Here is a 21975-nt window from a genome sequence, read left to right as displayed (position 1 = left end):
AAAAGAAATGCAAGTGGAGATGGTTCTTAAAAATGATCCTACTTTAAGTACTTATCATGCAGCTGAGAAAATGCCACTTGCTCCATTTGAGCCAGCATGTATGACTACTGATCCTTCCTTTTTTCTAGCATGCAGATCAGTTTGCTGCAGCAATACTTATGAGATTTTCCAACCAGGAAATATAAAATAAACCTGTTTTATGGAAACTATTGAGAGTAGTAAATCAAAAACTGAATACAAAAGTTGTCAACCACAATGATTTTCATCTATCTCTTGATTAACCTACTCCCAGTCCAAAGGATGTGTATATTGTTATTACTGCCATGGTGCAGTGACAAGAAAACTTCCTTACATCTTTTCACTGTGGTGAGCCTACATTCTGTTTGACTGGATTCAGTGACTGAAAGAATAAAAAAATTTAACAAACATCAACTAATCTCATTCCACCGTGAAGCTGATGAGAAGTACAGTGCCTTCAAAAACAGTAGAATGAACATTGCTGCTCAACTTAACCAGCAACATTCCCAGGTTCAACTGAAGTGTACACTGTTCCAAAAGCAGGGGACAACAATAACATTTTTAGTAAGACAAGGACTAGCTATTCGTGGAAAAGAAAAGGGAAAGCAATATGAGACAGTTGATGCTGACAAGAGCAGATGATGTACCAGAGCTGATGAAGTGGGTGCAGGAGGGACAATCTCCTTAGGTGCTGCTATTATGGAATAAAGCTTAGATGCAAATCTAAGCTTTATTCCATAACAGCACATGAATCTTGAGACATATGTCAGCACGAACAAATGACTGTGTGCCCGATGGGTGTCACTTCAGAGTTCAGTATGCAGGAAGATTTTACTGGAATGCATAAAATGGAAAAGACAGATGCAGAAGCCATCACAAATTCACCGAAAGATGTTTTATTAAGGTGTAATTTGTCACTGGAAAACTTAAAAGGACAAGCATATGATGGAGCAGCCAACGTGAGTGGATGCATTTCTGGAAAGTACAGTTGTGTACACTTACCATAAATGTAGATGTTAGAGTGTATTCACTGCTGAAGTCATTACATTTGGGGTAATCTGCTGGCAGGTTGCCCTCAGTCGGCCTGAATTCCAAAGTCCTGGGCCTGCAGCTCTGAAACTCTTCTTGCTGAAGTAATTGCTAGTAGAAGAGCTGTCTTCCATGATAAGAACTTTATATCAGCGGTAGCAGCTGGTTCAAATGGAGGCAGGGTGAGCTTTTCCAACACATAATTGAGGTCCCATGCAGGTAATGGTGATCTTCTAGGAGGCCTTAAATTTTTGGCTCCTCTAAGATACTGCTTTATTTAAGGATGAGAAAAGATTGGTGGCTCTGTATTGTAATGAGCCGAAATGGCAGAGGTATGGATCTTGATTGATGAGAAAGATAGGCCTTTGTCAAGCATCTCAGTTAAGCATTGTAATATCTGAGGAATATGTGGTTCTGCTGTATCAGTTCCTTTTGCATGATTCCAAGCACAGAATCTCTTCCATTTGTCAACATAAGATTTTCTTGTAATAGGCTTTCTGGCTTCCAAAATGACATCCATCACAGCTTTACTGAGAGATGTCGTTTGTATGATTACATGATTAACCATGCTGCCAGTTTCAAGGTCTGTAGTTGATTGTGCAGGATCTGATTGTTTTGCTGGGACAGTAGTTGTGGTCTTTGAGGTAAGGCCCAAGCTGGGTACTGAGACAAGTTCCTTAGGATTGGGTACCAGTATTGGCGGGGCCAGTCCAGGGCAATTCATATCATCTTTGGCTTCTCTTGTCTGACTTTTAGGAGGACCTTGGGTAGAAGAGGTAGAGGAGGAAAGGCGTAAACTGATAGTTTTTTTCCAAATGAAGGACAGGGCGTCCACTTTCCATGCTTGTCTGTGATAAGTCATTGTGCAGAATCTTTTCAACTGATAATTTTGAGGAGAGGCAACGAGATCTATGTCTGCGACTCAAAGGTAGCGGGTATCAGGGGCTGCAAAGGCACCTCATTGAATGCAAGCCGGCGAATGGCTTAGGAGAAGCTTAGTCGTCTGTTTTGGATCTCGACTGCCTTTCTCTGTCCTTTTCTTTGCTTTTTTTATGTACTCCGGTAGTCGGATTGCTATCCGATGACATTTCTGGGTAGTTAAATCTGTTTCCAAAATACTTTGATGCAAAAATAGACAGATGCTTAATAGTGCGTTGGTTAAATCTAGCACAAAACCGACAGCCAGGCACGTTGTGATCAGGTCCTAGGCAAGGAATACAGTATAAATGGAAATCCTTATGAGGTATTTGCTTCCCACAAGTATTACAATTATTAACTTTTTCTGACATCAGTAAAAAGCAAGAAAAAAGTTTCCCCAATGGGGTACTTAGCTTTAGTGAAGACTTCGGTTCTGTAACTCAAACATTTCAGTAGTCGGCCGACCGGCACTTGCGAACTGCTTCTGCTTCGGACACCGCACGGCAAGAAAGACTAAAGAAAATGGCGACGGCTGCATGTTTTATACCCCTGACGTCATGGAAGAGAAGACAGCAACCAACGCAGGACCCAAGACTTTGGAATTCAGACCGACTGAGGGCAACCTGCCAGCAGATTACCCCAAATGTAATGACTGCAACAGTGAAACATGAAGAACATCTGCTATCAGAATTAGAAAAGACAATCCACTTGCTCTAAATGGCCACTGTGCCAATCATTCCTTAGATTTGGTGTTGCAAAACTGTGCGAAAACTAGCATTACTATTGATGATGCCCTTTCTTTTGTTCAAGTTGCTACTATACTCATTTGTGCATCACCTCGGAGAATAGCTCATTTTGAAAGCAGAGTATCAGGAGATGATGATCCATATAGTATGATAGGACTGCATTTACTTTTTCCAACAAGATGGACAGCTAGAGCAAAGAGCATGAAGGGTATTTTAGCCAACTATAAAAGACTGACACTTATAAGACCTTCAACATGACAGGACTTTTGACGTACAAATTAAAGCCAGAGGGTTGTTAATGATGTTGACCAAGTTTATAGCATACTTTGGACTTATTGTTTCCTATAACATATTTAGTGTATCGGAACAAGTAGCAAGTATGTTACAAGCAAAAACACTGATGGCACAAACTACAATAATTAGTATGAATAACCAAGTTAAACTTGCAAAGACAATGTAATAACTCTGATCAAGTGTTTTGACACCATCAAGGACAGAGCTCAGCAAATACAGACGGTTAAAGAGCCAAAGCTTCCCAGAAAGCACGCAGTCCCAGCAAGGTTACAAGATGGTACTGCATCTCATTCACCACCATGATTCTGCTAAACACTGGTACTGTCAAATGTACTTTGAGTGTATCGATGCATGCCATTTTGAACTCAACTGTTGTTTTGATCAGGAAACGTACACCTTACTGTCTTCCATGGATGCTGCTTCAAGCAGCCAATAGCACTTAATTTGCCATTTTACCTCAAGTTGAGAGAATGTATGGAGGTAAAAACAAACACTGATAAGTTTGTCTGCACAGCTGCAGCTGCTCCTAGGAATTATACAGGAGGTGTAACCAGAGGTGACAACTGTGCACTCTATTGACACTATAATTGATGCTTTGGTGGGCAAGTACTGCCAACAGCAAATGCTGTACACTAAAGTAGTAAAGCTACTACACATTTACCTCCTTGTACCAATGAGTACAGCAACTGGGGAAATGACATTTTTACCCAACACAGAATAAAATCATATTTAAGATCTACTATGACGGAAAAGGTACAATCATCTAATGTTTCTGCACATCCACAAAGAAAGGACTGACAAGCTGAACTGTACAGAAATTCTGAAGGAGTTTGTGCAGAGAAATGAATGGACACGTCACTTGTTTTGGAAAGTTGTAAAGTAACCTGTTTTAGTTCAGTGCTAACACACACATTTCATCTTCCTGGAACAATTGAATGAGTACATTGTGTGGCAAGTTACACAAATTAACATATAATGCTATTTTCATGGATTTCCTCACTACTGTAGACATGTGATGGTCAAAGGCTACATTACTGTCTATGATTGTCCCTAAGTCCCTGAGTTCTGGGTCAACTCTAAGGGGTGTGTCAATATGATAGTTAACAGGGGTGGATGACTTCCAAAAAGGACACTGTTATGCATTTCTTGGCATTCAGTGTTCTTCCATGGCTCTGCCACTGCTTGTCTGTCTCAATCAGCCCTTCCTGGAGTACATTTACGTTGGTGTGGGATTCAATGACAGCTCCTAATTTGCAATCATCTACAAATTTATTCAGCTAGAGACCACGGACATTAGCCTTGACTTCAGAGAAGTGAATGCCAAAAAGGAGTGGTCCAAGGACCAATCCCTGAGGGACTCCACTTGTGACTGGCCTCTTTGTAGTGGTGGACTCCCCAGTTTTAACTTCCTGTGTCCTGTCTGTGAGCCAGTCACCTATCCACTGGGTGACATATGGATTTGTAAGTAACCTCTTGAATTTATAACCAATGCTCAAGTGGGGTATTGTTTCCAGTGCCTTGACCAGTGTGAACTATTTTGCCCTTACCCATTGCTTTGGTGACCTTTTGAAAGAACTCCGCCACTTGAGTTGATATAACCTGTCCTTGATGAAACCAAATATGGTCAAGTCCAGTGTCTGGAATTTTACTATATCATTACTGATGGAATTTTACTATATCATTACTGATCATTTCCATAATAATTCTTTCCATGGTTTTGCATATATGACTAGTGAGACGTGTGTCTGTAGTTTCCATGGTCTGTAGATGGCCCACGTTTGTGCAGAGGGACAACTGTTGCTGTTCTCCATTCATGAGGCACAAAGCCTGTTTGAAGGCTATAGTTAAATATCAATTCCAGAGGGTTGGATGGGTCATGTTTCACACTATTTAGAAGGCATCCTGGGATACTGTCTGGGCCCAATGATGCAGTGTTTTTGGCCTTAGAGAGAGCATTAAGGACCTGTTCCCTATTGAGAACAGGAAGAGTTATATTTGTTATATTTGAAATTTCCTGAGGGAAAGTTGAGGGGGAAAGAAGGGTAAAACAGCAGCTGAATTTGTTGGTCAGTAGGCTTGCTATATCTTCTGTCTCAGTATATGTAGCTTCATTTACAATGAGCTCTGTGCACAACTGTGCATTGCCTTTGAGGGTAACTTATGCTTTTAGCTGTCTCAGTGGAGAGCCACTGATTTTAAAAGAGCAAGATATAGTACTGTTTGACTTGCTGCAAATTGGATTTAAATAAAAGCTAAGACTGTTCTCTGTTGCATACCGCTTTCTCAGAGGCGATCTCTGTCTAACGTACAGAGCCATGTCCGACCCAGAATTGTTGAACATGCTCCATCTTAGCAAAACCAAATCTACTCGAGCTACACGCTCTAGGGATATAAACCTCAACACAACAATGAATAGAACATGCTGGAGGTATAGATTCCCTTCGCAGAGACTTCCCTTACTATGGAACAGGGTCCCGAACTACATAAGACAGAGCCCCTCACTATCACTCTTCAAGAGGAACCTTGATGAGTGGATGGGTAACAGAAAGTTCACACCAGGGATCACACCAACAGCACTACTAGATAGGGGGCAAGGGTACTAGCTGCTAGTACAAGGGTCTAGGGAACTACTAAAGGGGCGGTGTATACTGCACAACGTGGCTGGGCTAATATATGCCTTCGGCAGATAGCCCAGTACCGACCTATGAACCTATAAATACCTTCACTTGGATATAATGTTTTAAACAGTTTAACTTGGGTTCAATGTTTGACTCACTGTAAATTGTAAATAGCCTGTATACAACTGTTGCTTCCTTTCAATATGCCAAATCGTCTTTGATACATTCATTTAATTCACACTATACTACAGTTCTTGTTTTGTAGCCTACATTGTCATACAGTTTTGTAATGTTTAGTCTTTTATACTCTTAGTTTGTTATGATATTTCATTTTCTACCATTCTATTACACTATGTGAGCTCAGGTCATGGGTAAAAAGAGTTGAACTACTCCCCTTACCTACTTAAAGAATAAATAAGTATACCCTAAAGTGTTTTCTGTGTAGCTTGTTACTGCCATAGTTTAATTGTGCTATAGTAAGATTTGGTCAGGATGTATGGCATGGAAAAAGTGGGTGCAGATTCAGAAACACATTCATTGAAAACTTCAATAAGATGTCACTTTGCATTGAAAATGCTGCTACATTTACTATACAGAATTCGACTGCCCTGAATGTCCATTATGCTAATCACTGCTTTCATTTAGTGCTGTGAAATCTGTTTGAAAGCATCAGTGTTGAACTTCTGAGGTGATACAACACTGTTATAAAGTCCATTACTGTCAATTGTAATAATCCAACCAGATGTAATTAGTGGAGAACTTGTTTTGCAGTTCTTCTGGTAAGTGACATATACAGTGGATATAAAAAGTGTACATACCCCTGTAAAAATGCCGGGTTTTTGTGATATAAAAAAAATGAGACCACAATAATTTCAAAACTTTTCCCACCTTTAATCTGACTTATAACCTGTACAATTCAATTGAAAAACAAATGAATCTGTTAGGGGGAAAAATATAAAAAATGTACAATAAACTGGTTGCTAAGTGTGTACACCCTTAAACTAATACTTTGTTGAAGCACCAGCCTTAAACTAATACTTTGTTGAAACACCATTTGATTTAATTACAGCATTCAGTCTTCTTGGGTACACACTGCCATCAATTAAAGAGACTCTGATCAACTCCAAATAAAGTTCAGCTGGCCTAGTAAGGACTGACATTTACTCAGTTGCCTGCTACAGCAAAAGCCATGGTTCACAGAGAGCTTACAAAGCATCAAAGGGATCTCATTGTGGAAAGGTATCAGTCAGGAGAAGGGTACAAAAAAATTGCCACAGCATTGGATATACCACGGAACACAGTAAAGACAGTCATCAAAAAGTGGAGAAAATATAGGACAACAGTGACACTGCAAAGAACTGGATGTCCCTCCAAAACTAATGAAAAGAGAAGACGAAAACTGGTCAGGGAGGCTGACAAGAGACCTACAGCAACACTGAAGGAGCTGTAGGAATTTCTAGCAAGTACTGGTTGTGTACTACATGTGACAACAATCTCCCGTATTCTCCATATGTCTGGACTATGGGGTAGGCTTGCAAGATGGAAGCCTTTTCTTACACAGAAAAACATCCAGGCCCAGCTAAAATTTGCAAAATACACAAGTCCCCCAAAAGCATCTGGGGAAAATGTGTTATGGTTTGATGAGACCAAGGTTGAACTTTCTGGCCACAATTCCAAAAGGTGCATTTGGCACAAAAACACTTTGCATCACTAAAAGAACACCACCCCCACGGTGAAGCATGGTGGGGTCAGTATCATGCTTCGGGGTTGCTTTTCTTCAGCTGGAACTGGGGCTTTAGTCAAGGTGGAGGGAATTATGAACAGTTCCAAATACCAGTCACTTTTGGCCCAAAACCTTCAGGCATCTGCTTTTGCATCCATGTCAACAAAGGAATGGCTTCACCAGAAGAAAATTAAAGTTTTGGAATAGAACCCAGACCAAAATCTAATAGAAAATCTGTTGGATGACCTGAAGAGGGCTGTGCACAAGAGATGTCCTCGCAATCTGATAGATTTGGAGTGCTTTTGCAAGGAAGAGTGGGCAAATATTGCCAAATCAAGATGTGCCATGCTGAGACTCCTACCAAAGAAGACTGAATGCTGTAATTAAATCAAAAGGTGCTTCAACAAACTATTAGTTTAAGGGTGTGCACACTTATGCAACCAGCTTATTGCATGTTTTTTTATTTGTCCCCTAACAGATTTGTTTGTTTTCAATCGAGTTGTACAGGTTATAGGTCAAATTAAAGGTGGCAAATGTTTTGAAATGATTTACTGTGGTCTCATTTTTATATCACAAAAATGGCATTTAACAGGGGTGTGTACACTTTTCATATACACTGTAGATGTAATACTCTTATTTGCATTTCTAGTTTGTATGATGTAATATTATCCTACCAACAGTTTTGCAGTTCTGCTGAGACACTTTTTACCTCAATACATGACAGCTGAGTTGTTTGTATACAAGCTTGCGTTTTATTTCATTATTGCTACTTAGACTCCAAACTCAAACACAGTACTTTCTCCCACTTTTGTTACGGTACTTTGTGCTTTTCTATTTCTGACCACAGTCCTGGCAGCCCACTGTAAACTTTATTATGAAGTAGGAAATGCACAAGCTTTAGCAGTACTACAGCTTGCATATTTACAGCGGCACAATATAAAGTGTATGGTATGTTGTCAGTACTATGATCAGAAACAAATCCGCTGCATCCCTGCTTACAAAGCTATTGCAGTTCTTTCTATGCAGGTGAAGTACTGCATCAAGTACTTTTGTCTGCTAATTCCTCTCCACTGATAAGTTGTACAGAAAAGAGTAACATATTTCAGAAAGGCATGCTTGACTTAAAAGTACCGTCATTGCTTCTTTAACACATACCAACTCATATCAACACAGGTTGGCGTAATTTCTAATTTTGTAAGAAATTTATGGGCAATTACCCGTAATGAAACAAATTGCATCAAGCTGATGCTCCTGTAATGGTAGTAAATACCTATAAAAAAATTGCCCTTTTTAAATTACTAAGTGCCCCTCTTGCCCCCCCCCCCCCCCTTCAACAGCTTCTGGCAACCCTGGTCACTATTAACTGACTGTAATCATCAGTAGTTTATCAGAAAACCACAAACTTTATAAGGAAAAGACTTAAAATATGAGGCAAAAATGTGAGCAATTGACAAACTCTCCCACTGCCCCAGATAATACCAACTATATTCCAAAGATGTCCTTTTCATCATCTGTCCTTTGTTTGAAGCTCTATTCCATTTAGCTTTCATGTTACATTTCCAACACTGTCAAACCTTTCACTTCTCATAAAAAACTGGAGGTTTCTGTGTTAACTACACTGAATACAACTTTATACTAAAAGGTAAATAAAAAAAAAATTAACTATGACTCACTTTCCACACTGTCTGTGCATCGCTGAAGTAGGTGTTCTTGACAAGAGTGCTGTGAAGGGAGCAAATGAAGTTCATCTTTTCTGCTGTCATCCTCTTCCATTACTTCTTTGCACTCTGTGCTGGCAAGAGCGGGACATCGAGGCACTATGACATGATTTAGGGGCACCATCTCCATACTGTCTTGGTGATGAACAGCCACTCTGTGAATCACATGTAGAATGTTACTCAAAGTGCTATGCATCCTGCTGAAACATCTGCCAATTTCTGAAATCTTTAAGAGGCTTTGTAATTTACAAGTCCTACTATCATGTTGTCTCAAATTTCTACCTTAATGTCTACCTCCTTCACTCATACAGATTTCCTCAACCTGTCTGCTCCTTCTGTGAAATCTAGTGGCCATCACAGTAGTTGATCGTTGGTTCTTCCAGCTTGCTTTTCACAATCAAATCTTCTCCAATAGTTGCATCAAACACAGAATTATCACCTGCTACTTCAATATGTATTCAGTATGCCTACTCATCTGTTACTGTATAATTATACATGCTTTTAAAATTCAGATTTGTTTGCATTTACTCAGCATACATGTTTCATTAAAGTCCATTAGCACACCCCAAACTTTGTTATAATGTTTTATCACAAAGCCTTTTACAAAACATGATATTTAGACAAAGATGTTGAAGAAAGTTGTGAAAGCCAATGGTAGCATACACTAAATAAATTTTACTATGTAGATGATTCAGAGATTCATTTATTATGTACACTAATGTCATGAAAGCACTACATTTAGAGTCTAGTTTACTGTATATACTAATGTCATGAAACTGAATCTATGTTCAGCACAGAACTGGAACTACATTGTTGCTTTTTTTTTTTTTGGTAATTTTAAATAACTTTATTCCCTTGGTAAATCTGACCACCAGCCAGCCAGTAAGAGTTCTCCATCCAACCTCTCCATTTGAGGGTCTAAACTTATCCTACCAGATGAGAGGCCACTCCAACAGGTGAATGACTTTTAGTGGAATGCACCTAATTTTTAGTGAATTGGGGAATTACACAGAGCAGTCCTGGCAGTGACAGCATATAAAGTCAGCGTGTTTGTTTCTCTCTTAAATTACCTTCCACAACAATGTGGGACCTTGTAGCTGGTTGATGGTTATTTCCTAATTTCTCTGCAGCCAGTTTGGCGGACACGGGCATCTTGAGAAAATGCAGCAATTTTCTCATGTTTACTGATAACAACTTAATCCTTAAAGAAGCAAACACAGTATGCAAGAGCTGTACTTCACAATGACACTGGTATCTAAACTGTTTGCATACAAGTGCACAATCAGGTTATCAAAACCATGCACAAAGCAACCACCTCATACACAGTACACAACACACCATTGACCAACATATGCTGATCACCTACATCACCCTTTTGTCAAATATGTGCCTCAGCAAGCCCAAAGGCATTCAGAAAAAACACCTCCTACCACCACACATAATGTCACACTCAGTGGAGTCCCAAACATCAAGTCCCTAAGACAAGCAAACACTTCCCAGGGCACTTGTCATAGGGAACTCCATTAATGTGCTGATGCCTGTCTAAACCAGGTTGAACAAGGAGAGGATTATGGTTAGTTGCTTATCTGGAGCCAGAATCTACCAAATCGCGCGCACACTCAAATCATTATGCCACAGATATCAGTATGATTCCATCATAGTCCATGTAAGTGTCAATGACACGAGTTGTACCTCTTTGGACTATAAAGAGAGAGACATTATGGGGAGTTTCAACGACTTGTCTCTGGGTGGAATGAGCTTGGCACTGAGCAGCCTATTACCATCACCAAGGATAAAGCTATAATATGAGCAAACAAATTATTTCAACAACTGGCTGTCTTTCTGGGGTCATTCTAAGGGTATCCAGTATTTATCAGCTTGGGAGGACATGGTTAAATGACAAAGTTGCTTTGCCAAGGATGATCTGCATCTCTCCCCTCTAGACTTTTGAATACTGGCTAAAACTGTCTACTCCCCCACAAACCTACTGACCCAGCAAAATCAACTCAACTGAACCTTAAGGTGTTACTGCTCAATGCCAGCAGCCGAAACAAAAAAAAAAACACTCCAAGCCTTCATCCTACTCAAGAATACAGACATCTGTGCAGCTACTGACACATGGTTTAAAGAGGCAGAGTACCCAATCAGTGTGAGGTTTCAGAAACTTCCACACTTTTAGACCAGTAGCTTCACAGAAAAGGGCTAAAGGAGGATGCATCACAATATATACATCAATAACAAGTAGCACCTCTAGGGTGCTTAAGCGAGATGATAACCTGGAGTCCTCTTGATGTGCAGATCATTATAGACAAAATCCTTTACCATATCTTTGACGCCTGTGCACTGGCCCAGCAATCAAGGAGCCTCAATCCTCACCACTAACACCAGTGAGGGGCGTCCATATAGGGAAATTAGAATAAATATACACACAGTAAAAGTACAATTTCCCTTAAGAGCCACACACAGATCACAGTCAGTCTGGGGCTGGTTTCTCCCTCTCTCTCCAGGTCCCCAATAAGACTCCCCACTGGCAAAGCTATAGGGTCAAGATCTCAGCCTAGTGGGCAAGCTAAAACATCCTGCACCCTTCTCTGTCCAACCAGTGCTTTGTGTCCCTGCCCAAGTAGTTGACACACACACACACACTTTGAGCTAAGAGTTGTATACAACCACACAGACACTCCTGGGGAAGGCTGGCACAGGTTCTCCAGCTGTGCCCCTTTAACCCAGACTATATGGTAGAAATCACTGCCGCCACCCAGACAATATTTATCAGCAACTCAAAGGCCCTTATTAAAGGGGTGTCCAATTATTACTGTGCAATATTATTATCCAAATGGTAAGTGCAACCTAACAGTCAAGACGTATTTGGAGTGACTTGGTACAGTATCACTATATACGTGCAATGTACTCTTAGAGCTTAAATTATCTCTACACAAAACAGCCACAGTTGAAAGGTTTAAAAATATTTAATAATAAATAATAAAAATGCAAGACTTCTTACTACACAACGCTAGTCAAGAGTACAGAGATCACAGAGAAATGCTTATACCGTAAGAAAGGTTCTGACATCAACACCGAAAAACACTTGGTCTAACCTTCCTAATTCCTATTTCTAAGAGAAAACACGGTTCTAAAATAAACTTGCATACAGAGCAAGACAGTATTGGTGATGCTGGATGGTCTGAAGACAAATACTTAGAGCTCTCTGATTCTCTCTCTCTAAATTGATAACACAGAGCTGCTTCACATGACTTCATTCTTCACACTTCTCTGGTGTTCCCAGGCTAACAAACTACATTTACATTCTTTACACCTGGTCAGAAACCAGAGCAATAAAGGACATTTATACATACAAATTCTAGCCATTAACTCTGGTCTTAAAACAATAGGAAGGATGCCTCCCCTCTAGACATATCGGCTTGAATTTTGATATCAAAGAACTGACCTATCAGCTTTGTTACAGCACAGTGCACTGTTGTTACATTTTTGCAGTTCAATATCCAATGCCGTCTTTTCACATTTAAGAGAACACGCCTGTGGCTTACAGTAATATTTACAAATGACAGAATTATCTACAAAATTCTATCTGGCTAGGCTGGCAGCCTTCATCTATCTTCACCCCCCCCCCCCCCAGAGAACTCAAGTTAGTTTTTCAAGTGACCCCTGAGAAACATCACTTGAAAGGGTTAGGTCTATCTGAGTATACCTTATCCCATTCCCTGTCTTGATAGCCCATCTGCATTGGCATTACTAATCCCACTGCAGTGCTGCACTAACATATCATATGCTTGCAACCCTAGGCTCCCATCTTAGCAACTTGACATTTTGCTGGCTGGCTCTGTTTAACTATGTCACTTCTGTGAGGGGAGCAGCTATGGTACTATAACTGGGGACAAACTTTCTGCAGTACCCCTACTGTCTCTAAGACTGCCCTCACCTGCTTTTTGGTAACAGGTGCAGGCCATGTCTGAATGGCTTCTACTTTGGCAGGTTCTGGCCTGATCTTACCACTCCCCAATCTATGTCTCAGGTAGGAGACCTCTGCCATACCCACTTGACATTTGCTGGGCTTAATGGTCAACCCTACCTCTGTAGTCTGCCCAGCACCTCCCTGACATGCTGAAGGTGCTCTTGCCAAGAATGGCTGTAGATGGCAATATCATCTAGGTAAGCAAGGGCAAACCCTCCTGCTCCTGTGATGGACATGATCTACCAGCCTCTGGAAAGTCGCTGGGGCATTTTTTATCCCAAAGGGCATCTTTGTGAACTCATACAAGCCAAAAGGAGTCTCAAAGCCTGACTTCTCTTTAGCACTAGGAGTCAAGGGCACCTGCCAGTAACCCTTGGTAAGATCAATAGTTGTAAGATGCTTAGCCCCACCCAGCTGCTCTATGGCCTCATCTGTCCTAGGCAAGGGGTAAGCATCTGACTCTGTGTGACTATTTAATTTCCTGTAGTCCACAAAGAACCTGGTGCTGCCATCCTTCTTTGGCACCATCACCACTGAGGAGGCCCAGGGACTGTTGGACTATTGAATCACCCCTAGTTCCAATATCTCCTGTTTCTCCTCCCTCAGAGTCTATTTGACTCTCTTAGGCACCCTATAAGGGGCCTGCCTAATAGGCCTTTGGGATCCTGTATCCACCTGGTGCTGCACCAGGTGGGTGCACCCTGGTTTCCTAGTGAACACGTCCCCAAACCCCTGTAACACTGCTCGGATCTCTCGAACCTGGGTAGGAGATGGCTGCTGGGACATTGCTATCCCTTCCACTGAGGTGTCAGTCCGAGCCTCACTGAGGAGATCAGTCACCAGATCTCCCTCACACTCCTCCTGCAATCCACTGCAAATGCTCAGCACAAGGGCCTCCCTATCATGGTACGGTTTCATCATGTTAACATGGCACAATTTGTGCCCCTGCCTCTTGCCTAGCAGTTACAGCATGTAGTTAACATCACTTACCTTTCTTACCACCTTGTAGGGTCACTCCCAAGCTGCTTGCACCTTGTTGTGTCTGACAGGAATGAGAATCATTACCTTGCTGCTCTACAGCATACTCTCTAGCTCAAGCATTCCTGTCATACCACACCTTTCTCTGTTGCTGAGTTACTGCCAGGTTCTCCTGGGCCAAACGCATGAGTTAAAAAAAGCAAAAATGAATGAGAGCACCATGACTGGAGCAGGTATCACAAAAGTAACAGAATTTATTGCAAGGAGTAAGCGCTTTCACGCCCCAACGGACGCTTTTTCAGACTTTAATACATATATAGAATGTCCCAACATATTTATAGTAGTAGTAATAATCAACTCTGATCACTTGGAAACAATAAATTGATCATTCAATTAAATTAAATAATCAATTAATTAAACACAGTTGTATCTGTTTAGATGTCACTACATTGACTTGTATAGCAGCTATTATGCTATTGATATATCATCATAGTGAAATACATAAAGAATATATTTCATTTACATATATATATATATATATATATATATATAAATAAGCTATACAGAAATATATATGCATTAAAGATATGTTAAGAATTTTTGTTAAAAACTTGTTAAAAATATTTATTTATAAAGCTTTTGGGTAAAAAGACAAACTATAAAATATTTCAAGACACATACACTATAAGAAATCATACAAACTTTAAAATGCATATAAAATATAATTATTATGAAATTTAAAATTAATGCTTCATGGGTCTGTCAGCTAAAAATGGTTTGAGTACTATTTTATTATTAAAGCCAAAGCCTTTATCAGCCTGCATCCTAATAATCCATTTAATTTTCTTTTGCTCTGTATAATTCTTAAAATTACCTAACCTGTGGGTAGGGGGGGTGAATTCCATGACTAAAAACAAGAACTTGTGTGTGGTGCCATGCTCTAAAACATGTTTTGCTAGGGCATTTCCTTCATCTTCTTTATTGATGGCACAGATGTGTTCCCGAACCCTGTCTCTCAAAGTTCTACTCGTCATCCCTATGTAAAAAGATGGACACTTGGTGCAATAAGGAAGGTATATAAGGTCTCTGCTTATGCAATCAGCATAATGCCTAAAAGTGTATATGTATTTAGTGGTGAGATGTATAAAAATATTTTTACTGCACATATACTGGCAATGGTTGCACCGTCTGCAGGGAAAGGTTCCTTGTCTCAGAGACAATAGTGTTATTACTAGGTTTAACATCCTTGTAGCATAACAGCCTTTTCAATGACTTACTGTTACGGTAGGAGAAACTCGGTTGTGCTCCCACTATAATGCTTATCTTCTCATCAGACGTTAGTATTGTCCAATTCTTGTTAATATCTTGTATAGCCTTATTATTGTTGGCAAAGGGTATCACCATCCTACAATCATTCACTGATCTAGAATTGTTAGTATTGTGTCTAATACTGTTGGTTCTATCATATTTCCTAAAATAGGGCCTACTCTTTGCATGTCTATCTACAAAATCTAGTTTCTCTAGTTTTGTTATATTCGTGCGGCATGTATCCTCTATCCTTCAGCTCATCTTTCAATATTGAGAGAGCTCCTTCACAATTTGAGCATGAGCTAGTCAATCTGGAAACCCTCAAGCCCTGACTCTGTAAAACATTCCTATATATGTGCTGGGGATGCATACTTTGTCTGTGTAACAAATTATTCCTTCTGCATTCCTTTCTATAGATCTCAGTACTGATTAAACCATCCTTTTTAGTCAAAGACGCATCTAAAAATTAAATTTTCTCTAAAGACCAATGAGCTGTGAATCGTAAAAAATCAGTAGTGGAGTTGATATATTCAATAAACTGTCTCAAACCATCTTCCGTGCCTTTCCATAAAAGAAAGATATCATCCACAAAACGTTTATAGTAGGGTATACAATTTTGGTAACCTACCACGGTGGTGGTGATGCAGTAGCGTTGTCGCCTCACAGTAAGACGTTGTCTTGTTTGATTCTCAGTAAAGCGTCTTTTGTGTGGAGACATGCGTGAATGGACATACCTTCGTTGAAGGTTGTACGTCAGGGCTGGCAACTCGGTACATAAAAATCTACTGCCAATCATTAGCGGACCGGAGTTCCGCTGTGGCGACCCCTAACCGGGAAAAGCCGAAAGATACAACAACATACAATTTTGCTAACAAACATTTGATTTAATATACTGCCTTTCCCATTGTGCCATTACTAAATTTGCATAAGAATTGGTACATGGGGTACCCATAGCCACTCCCTTGGTTTGAAGGAAATACTGATTATCAAATGTAAAAACATTGTTATTTAAAATTAGTTTTAATAAGAAGCAATACAGTTGAATCAAATCTGTTGCAACATTCTCCATTCTCATAAAGTCCCTGACTAATTCTACACCTATATCATTAGGAATCATGGTGAAAAGTTATACCACATCAAGTGTCACTAAAAAGACATCTGCATCAAACAAATCAGAAAATGCATATTCAGACAGTGTCAGTGTAATTAAAAAGTTGTGTGTGTCTTTTAAAATGGTATCAGCATTGTCAACAAACACCCTCATTTGTTTCTCTAAATAAATTGATATTGGTTCTGTAAGCCAGCCTTGACTCGACACTATGGGTCTAAGGGGGGGGGGGGGATTATAAACATCTTTGTTGGTTTTCAGTAAACCTCTAATGCTGGGTACATAAGGTTTGTCTACCAAAAAATTTTTATATAGCTCAGATGTAATTATATTACTCATCAAAAATTCATATAGTATAACCATGTCATTAATTAATTTATTTCAATTGATTAGCACTAAGTTTGCTATATATATATATATATATATATATATATATATATATATATATATATATATATATATATATATATCAGCTTCATCCACCATTTGTTTCATTTTATGGATATAATCTATAGTATTCATTATAACAATTGCTCCCCCTTTGTCTGCAGGACGTATAATTATATCAGAATTCTCTCTCAATATTTGCAATGCATTTAACTCATCTAATGTCAAATTATAAAAATTATGCTTATTATTAGCTGAAGCAGATAACTTTAAAATGTCACTTTCGCAAGACTTTTCAAACACCTCTAGTAGTGGATGTAAAACTGGTGTGTATACAGATGGTTTCCCAAAGCTAAACGCTTTATTGCCATATATAACTTTTAACATAACATTTCTGCAATATTTTTTAATGTCTATGATATGTTCAATATTGTCACTTTTTAGTGAAGGAATAAATGACAGACCTTTATTGAGTAGTGAATATTCGGCTTCGGTGAGAGTGTAGTCGGATATATTGTGTACTAGTCCAGGGGTAGCCTCGTCCAAGCTTTGTTGTTCTTCATGCTGCTCTCCTGGTTCTCTCCTGAAAACTTCCTTTGTTTCCTCCCTCTGCTCTATGACCGATTCTGCTGCATCCCCGGTACTTGCTTGATGGGGAGTGGAAAAACAGGCATATCCTTATGCTTCTCTATTTCTTTCACCTTTTTTCTTGCATCCGGACCAAGCGAAGCATTTGCTGACGTCGTTGTAACTTCTGTTGTAGAGTTGGGTCCCCCCACTGATGCAGGGGTTATCATTGATTGGTCAGTATGACCACTGCAATTTTCTTGATTGGTTTCTAGATCTGTACTCTGGCAAGCATTGGTTTGCATGGTAGGAACCTTGGAAGAAGTGCTGGGTCCACCCACTAAGATTGGGGCGCTCATCAATTGGCTATTATCATTAGCATGATCGTGATTGGTTCTAGGTGCTGCTCTCAGCCAAGCAAACACCTCCCCCTTTTGGAAATTAGAGAAATATCTATGTATTTTCTTTCGCATCATTAATGTCTGTTCAAGTGTAGAAATTTGAGTAACCCACAAGTCCCCTGAGCCTTGTCCTAAGGTTTAGGACCTATGCCACAAAGTACAGTTGTGTACACTTACCATAAATGTAGATGTTCAAGTGTATTCACTGTTGCAGTCATTACATTTGGGTTATCTGCCTGCAGGTAGCCCTCAGCTGGCCTGAATACCAGAGTCTTGGATTCCTGTGTCGGATGCTGTCTCTTCTTCCATGACGTCAGGTCGTCAGGGGTATAAAACATGCAGCCGATGCCATTACATCAGTTTTTCTTGCCCCAGATGTTAGGTGCCCCCATAATGGGAAGCAATTATATGTTATGTTACACCACCAACAAAAAGCAAATACACCAGTTCAAATACACCAAACAAGAATGAAAGGTAGAGCCAAGAGACATCAGGGGGGCTGGAGGGAGAGTAAACAGGACAGCAACAGTGAAGGGTTGGGAGGGTGGCCTAATGGTTAAGGTGTTTGTCTTACAAACACAAGATGCAGGGTTTGAATCTCACAAGTGATAACTGGCTAGGCTTAAAATGGCTCACAAGGGCAGTTAGCTTAGTACTAATCTATGAACCTATGAGCCTATACACTCGAACATCTACATTTATGGTAAGTGTACACAACTGTACTATGTTCTTCGTGTTTCACTGTTGCAGTCATTACATTTGGGTAGATTCCTAAAGCTAAGGAAGGGAGGAGAAAGTTAGAGAGCATTAGGACCAGCTATTAGGCCCTGCAAGACTGCAGTGGCAAAACCAGCCCTGGATTTAAAAAAAATAGGCATGTGGTAATGCTTGGTGAAGGTATGAACAGAGCTCCAGATAGCAGCTTCTAGGATGTCTCTGGGTAGGGACCCCTCTGAGAAAGGCTGTAGAGGTAGATGCAGCCTTGGTGGAATGTGATCTTATCCTCTGTGGGGTAGGTCTTCCATGGTGGTTATAGCAGAAATTAATGCAATGGGCTATCCATTTAGAAATGGTTTGCTTTGAAATGGCCTTCCCCTCTGCCCCTACAGCAAAGCCAACTAGCAGCTGTTCAGATTTTCTGAGAGGCTTAGACCTATCCAAGTAAAATCTAAGTTGTCTGTGCACTTCCAAAAAGTGCAGAATTCGTTCCCCTTGGTTTTGTGGATTAGGGAAAAAGGTAGGCAAATGAATGGACTGATTTAGGGCCACACTAGACACCACCTTGGGCATATGATTGGTCCTGAGGGAAACCCTGTCTGCATGGAAGATAATGAAGGGCTCCACTGCCATGAGGGCCTGTAATTCAGACACTCTTCTTGCTGAAGTGACGGCTAGAAGGAAGGCTGTTTTCCAAGAAAGGAATTTCAGCTCTGCAGTTGCAGCTGGTTCAAAAAGGAGGGAGAATGAGCTTTTCCAATACAAAGCTAAGGTCCCAGGGCTAGAATAGGGGCTTGCCTGGGGGGGATCTTAAATTTTTAGCCCCTCTGAGGAATTGCTTTAACAGGCAGTGAGAGAAGAGGGGTGGTTCAGTATTATAATGTGCTGAAATTGCAGAGGCATGAATTTTAATTGACGAGAAGGATAGGCCCTTGTGGAGCATTTCTGTTAACTTCTGAAGAATATGAGGTAAACTGGGCACTGTAGTGCCCATACCCTGGGGTCTGGCTCCAGGAACAGTATCTTTTCCACTTTTCAGCATAGGATTTTTTAGTACTAGGTCTCCTTGCTTCCAGAATTATCTCTAGCACCTGCTTACTGGGGGATGCTATTGGAGAGCTCAAGGAATTAGCCAGACTGCAAGGTTCAGGGTTTGAAGCTTAAGGTGCATGATCTGGCCCGCCTGCTGGGACAGCAGGGAAGGTGTCTGAAGTAGGTGCCATGGATCCAGCAGTATCATGCTGAGCACGAGGGGGTACACCAGTGCTGGTGAGGCCAGTCTGGTGCAATAAGAATTGTCCTTGGTTTGTCCTGTTTGATCTTTAGCAGAACCTTCAAGAGGAGAGGCAGAGGGGGAAAGGCATAAACCGAGAGGCTTTCCAAGCTAAAGGACAAGGCATTCACTTTCCAAGCTTGGCTGTGGGGAGTCCTTGTGCAGAATTTGTCCAATTGGTAGTTCTGGGGGAAGGCAAACAGATCTATCTCTGGAGTCCCCCATTTGTTGCTCAAGAGGTGGAATATTTTTGGTTCCAGTTTCCATTCGTGTGGGGCCATTAGATTTCTGCTTAGGTTATCTGCCCGTGAATTTAGCTTGCCTGGCAGGAATTGAGCTTGTAGGTGCACTTGGCAGCTCAAGGCTGTGTTCCACAGAGTCGTGGCTAGTCTGCAGAGAGGGTACAAGTGGGTTCCCCCCTCCTTGTTTATGTACCACATAACTGTGGTATTGTCTGTCTTTAACAATAATTGTCCTGGAAGGATGTGGTCCTTGAAGGCTGTCAGGGAATTCTGTACAGCTAACATCTCTTTTTGGTTGATATACAGGTGCATCTCACTCGGGTTCCATTTGCCCTGAATGCACTGCCCTGCCAAGTGAGCCCCCCCATGCATAGTCTGATGCGTCTGTAGTCAGGGTTTGGGCGGCAGGGGGTAGACTGAAAGGGACCCCCTTGTTGAGGTGGCAGGCCTCTGCCCACCAAAGGAACTCTGTCTTTATACAAGGAATGGTAGGAATCATTGATTCCAGGTCCTGAGAATGTTGACTCCATAGGCTTTTTAGATACCATTGTAGTTTCCTCATATGCAGTCTTGCATATGGAATTAATAGAATGCAAGAGGCCATGAACCCCAGGGCTTGCAGAATTTTCCTTGCAGATAGCTGGGTCTCTGTGGCCAGTAGTTTGAAGTAAGCTGTCAAATAAACTTGTTTCTCTGGCGTTAGGTAAGCCATCTGGAAAGTTGTGTTCAAGCTTGCTCCCAGGAATACAATCTGTTGGCTGGGTACTAGATGAGATTTCTTTTTGTTTATGGTGTACACCAGCTAGGTTAAAAGCTTCTTTACAAATGCCAGATGTTTTAATAGCATGTCCTGGCTTTCTGTCTGAATCAGACAATCATCCAGGTATGGGTATATTTGAATATTTCTCTGCCTGCAAAATGCAATGGCTGTAGCTAGACACTTTGTGAATATCCTGGGCACAGTAGATAAGTCAAAGGGAAGTTCAGAGAGTGGATAGTGCTTGGAGCCTGCTCTGAAGCTTGGGTATTTCCTACAAGATTCCCTTATTGGAATGTGCAGTTAAGCTTCCTTTAAGTCTAAGGTTGCCAACCAGGCATCTTTGCCTAGCATAGGAAGCAGCTGTTGAAGTGTTAGCATTCTGAATTTTGGGATTACCAAAAAGGTGTTTAGAATAGAGAGGTCCAGGATAGAACGCCAGGAGCTGTCTTTTCTGGGTATCAGGAAAGAGAGTAAAAACCTTGTCCCCTTTCTTCTGCTGGGACAGGTTTAACAGCCCTGATACTTAGAATAGAGAAAACCTGCTGTTGAGCCTCTGCCCACTGATTTGGGGGCAGGTCTGGCCAACCGTTTGGGGTTGGTAAGGTGTGGAAGTGGAATCTGTATCCTTTGAAAACTCTATTTAAAACCCATTTGTCCTGGGTAATGAGTTCCCAGTTTTTTTGCATGCAGGGCGAGCTTTCCTCCTAAAGGAGCAGGCAGTTGAGCAAGGCTTGGAAGGGTTAAGGTTAAGTCATTGTGACATTTTTCCATAGAGGGGTGTCTTACTACTTCCAGCTTTGAAGTGGAAGCCCCTCACTGCTTTGGCCTGTGTATAGCCTGAGACTGTAACCTAGGTGGTCTGCTGATCCTGGGTTTGGACTGAGAAGGCCTGGAAGAGACTGGAAATGACCAGTTCTTAGAAGGCCAATACCTACTAAGTCTGGGAGGCTGTACTTCCAGGAAATCTTTAATAGTATGCATAGATTTAGCTTTTTCCTCCATCTTTTCAAGGACTTCTTCTGCTTTGTTGCCAAACAGGCGGTCTTGGTTTAAAAGAACATCCAGTAATTTAGCATTAACATAATCTGGCAGGTTTTGCTCCTTAAGCCAAACATGCTTACTAAGTACAGACCCAGTGACAGCAGCCCTGCAAGATGCTTCTAAAGAGTCAAAACCACATTGCAAAGTAGGTTTACC

At 40.9% G+C, this 21975-nt stretch overlaps 1 protein-coding gene across 2 annotated transcripts in view; it reads right to left on the bottom strand.

The window, feature by feature from the left end:
* The window catches only part of CDON (cell adhesion associated, oncogene regulated), a 717042-nt gene that overhangs the window by 33035 nt on the left and 662032 nt on the right, over positions 1 to 21975 (bottom strand). The window contains exon 19 of one of the 2 annotated variants that reach the window (XM_044080827.1): positions 9020 to 9219. The exons of the other annotated variant lie outside the window; for it this stretch is intronic. Within the exon in view, the coding sequence (XP_043936762.1) occupies positions 9020 to 9219 (200 nt within the window). The remainder of the gene's footprint in view (positions 1 to 9019; positions 9220 to 21975) is intronic. 2 annotated transcript variants of the gene reach the window in all.

The sequence above is a fragment of the Protopterus annectens genome, chromosome 8.part0 (assembly GCF_019279795.1).
Source record: "Protopterus annectens isolate FY-2018-M chromosome 8.part0, PAN1.0, whole genome shotgun sequence".
Lineage (NCBI taxonomy): Eukaryota > Metazoa > Chordata > Ceratodontiformes > Protopteridae > Protopterus > Protopterus annectens.
This window is presented reverse-complemented; position numbering and strand designations above follow the sequence as displayed.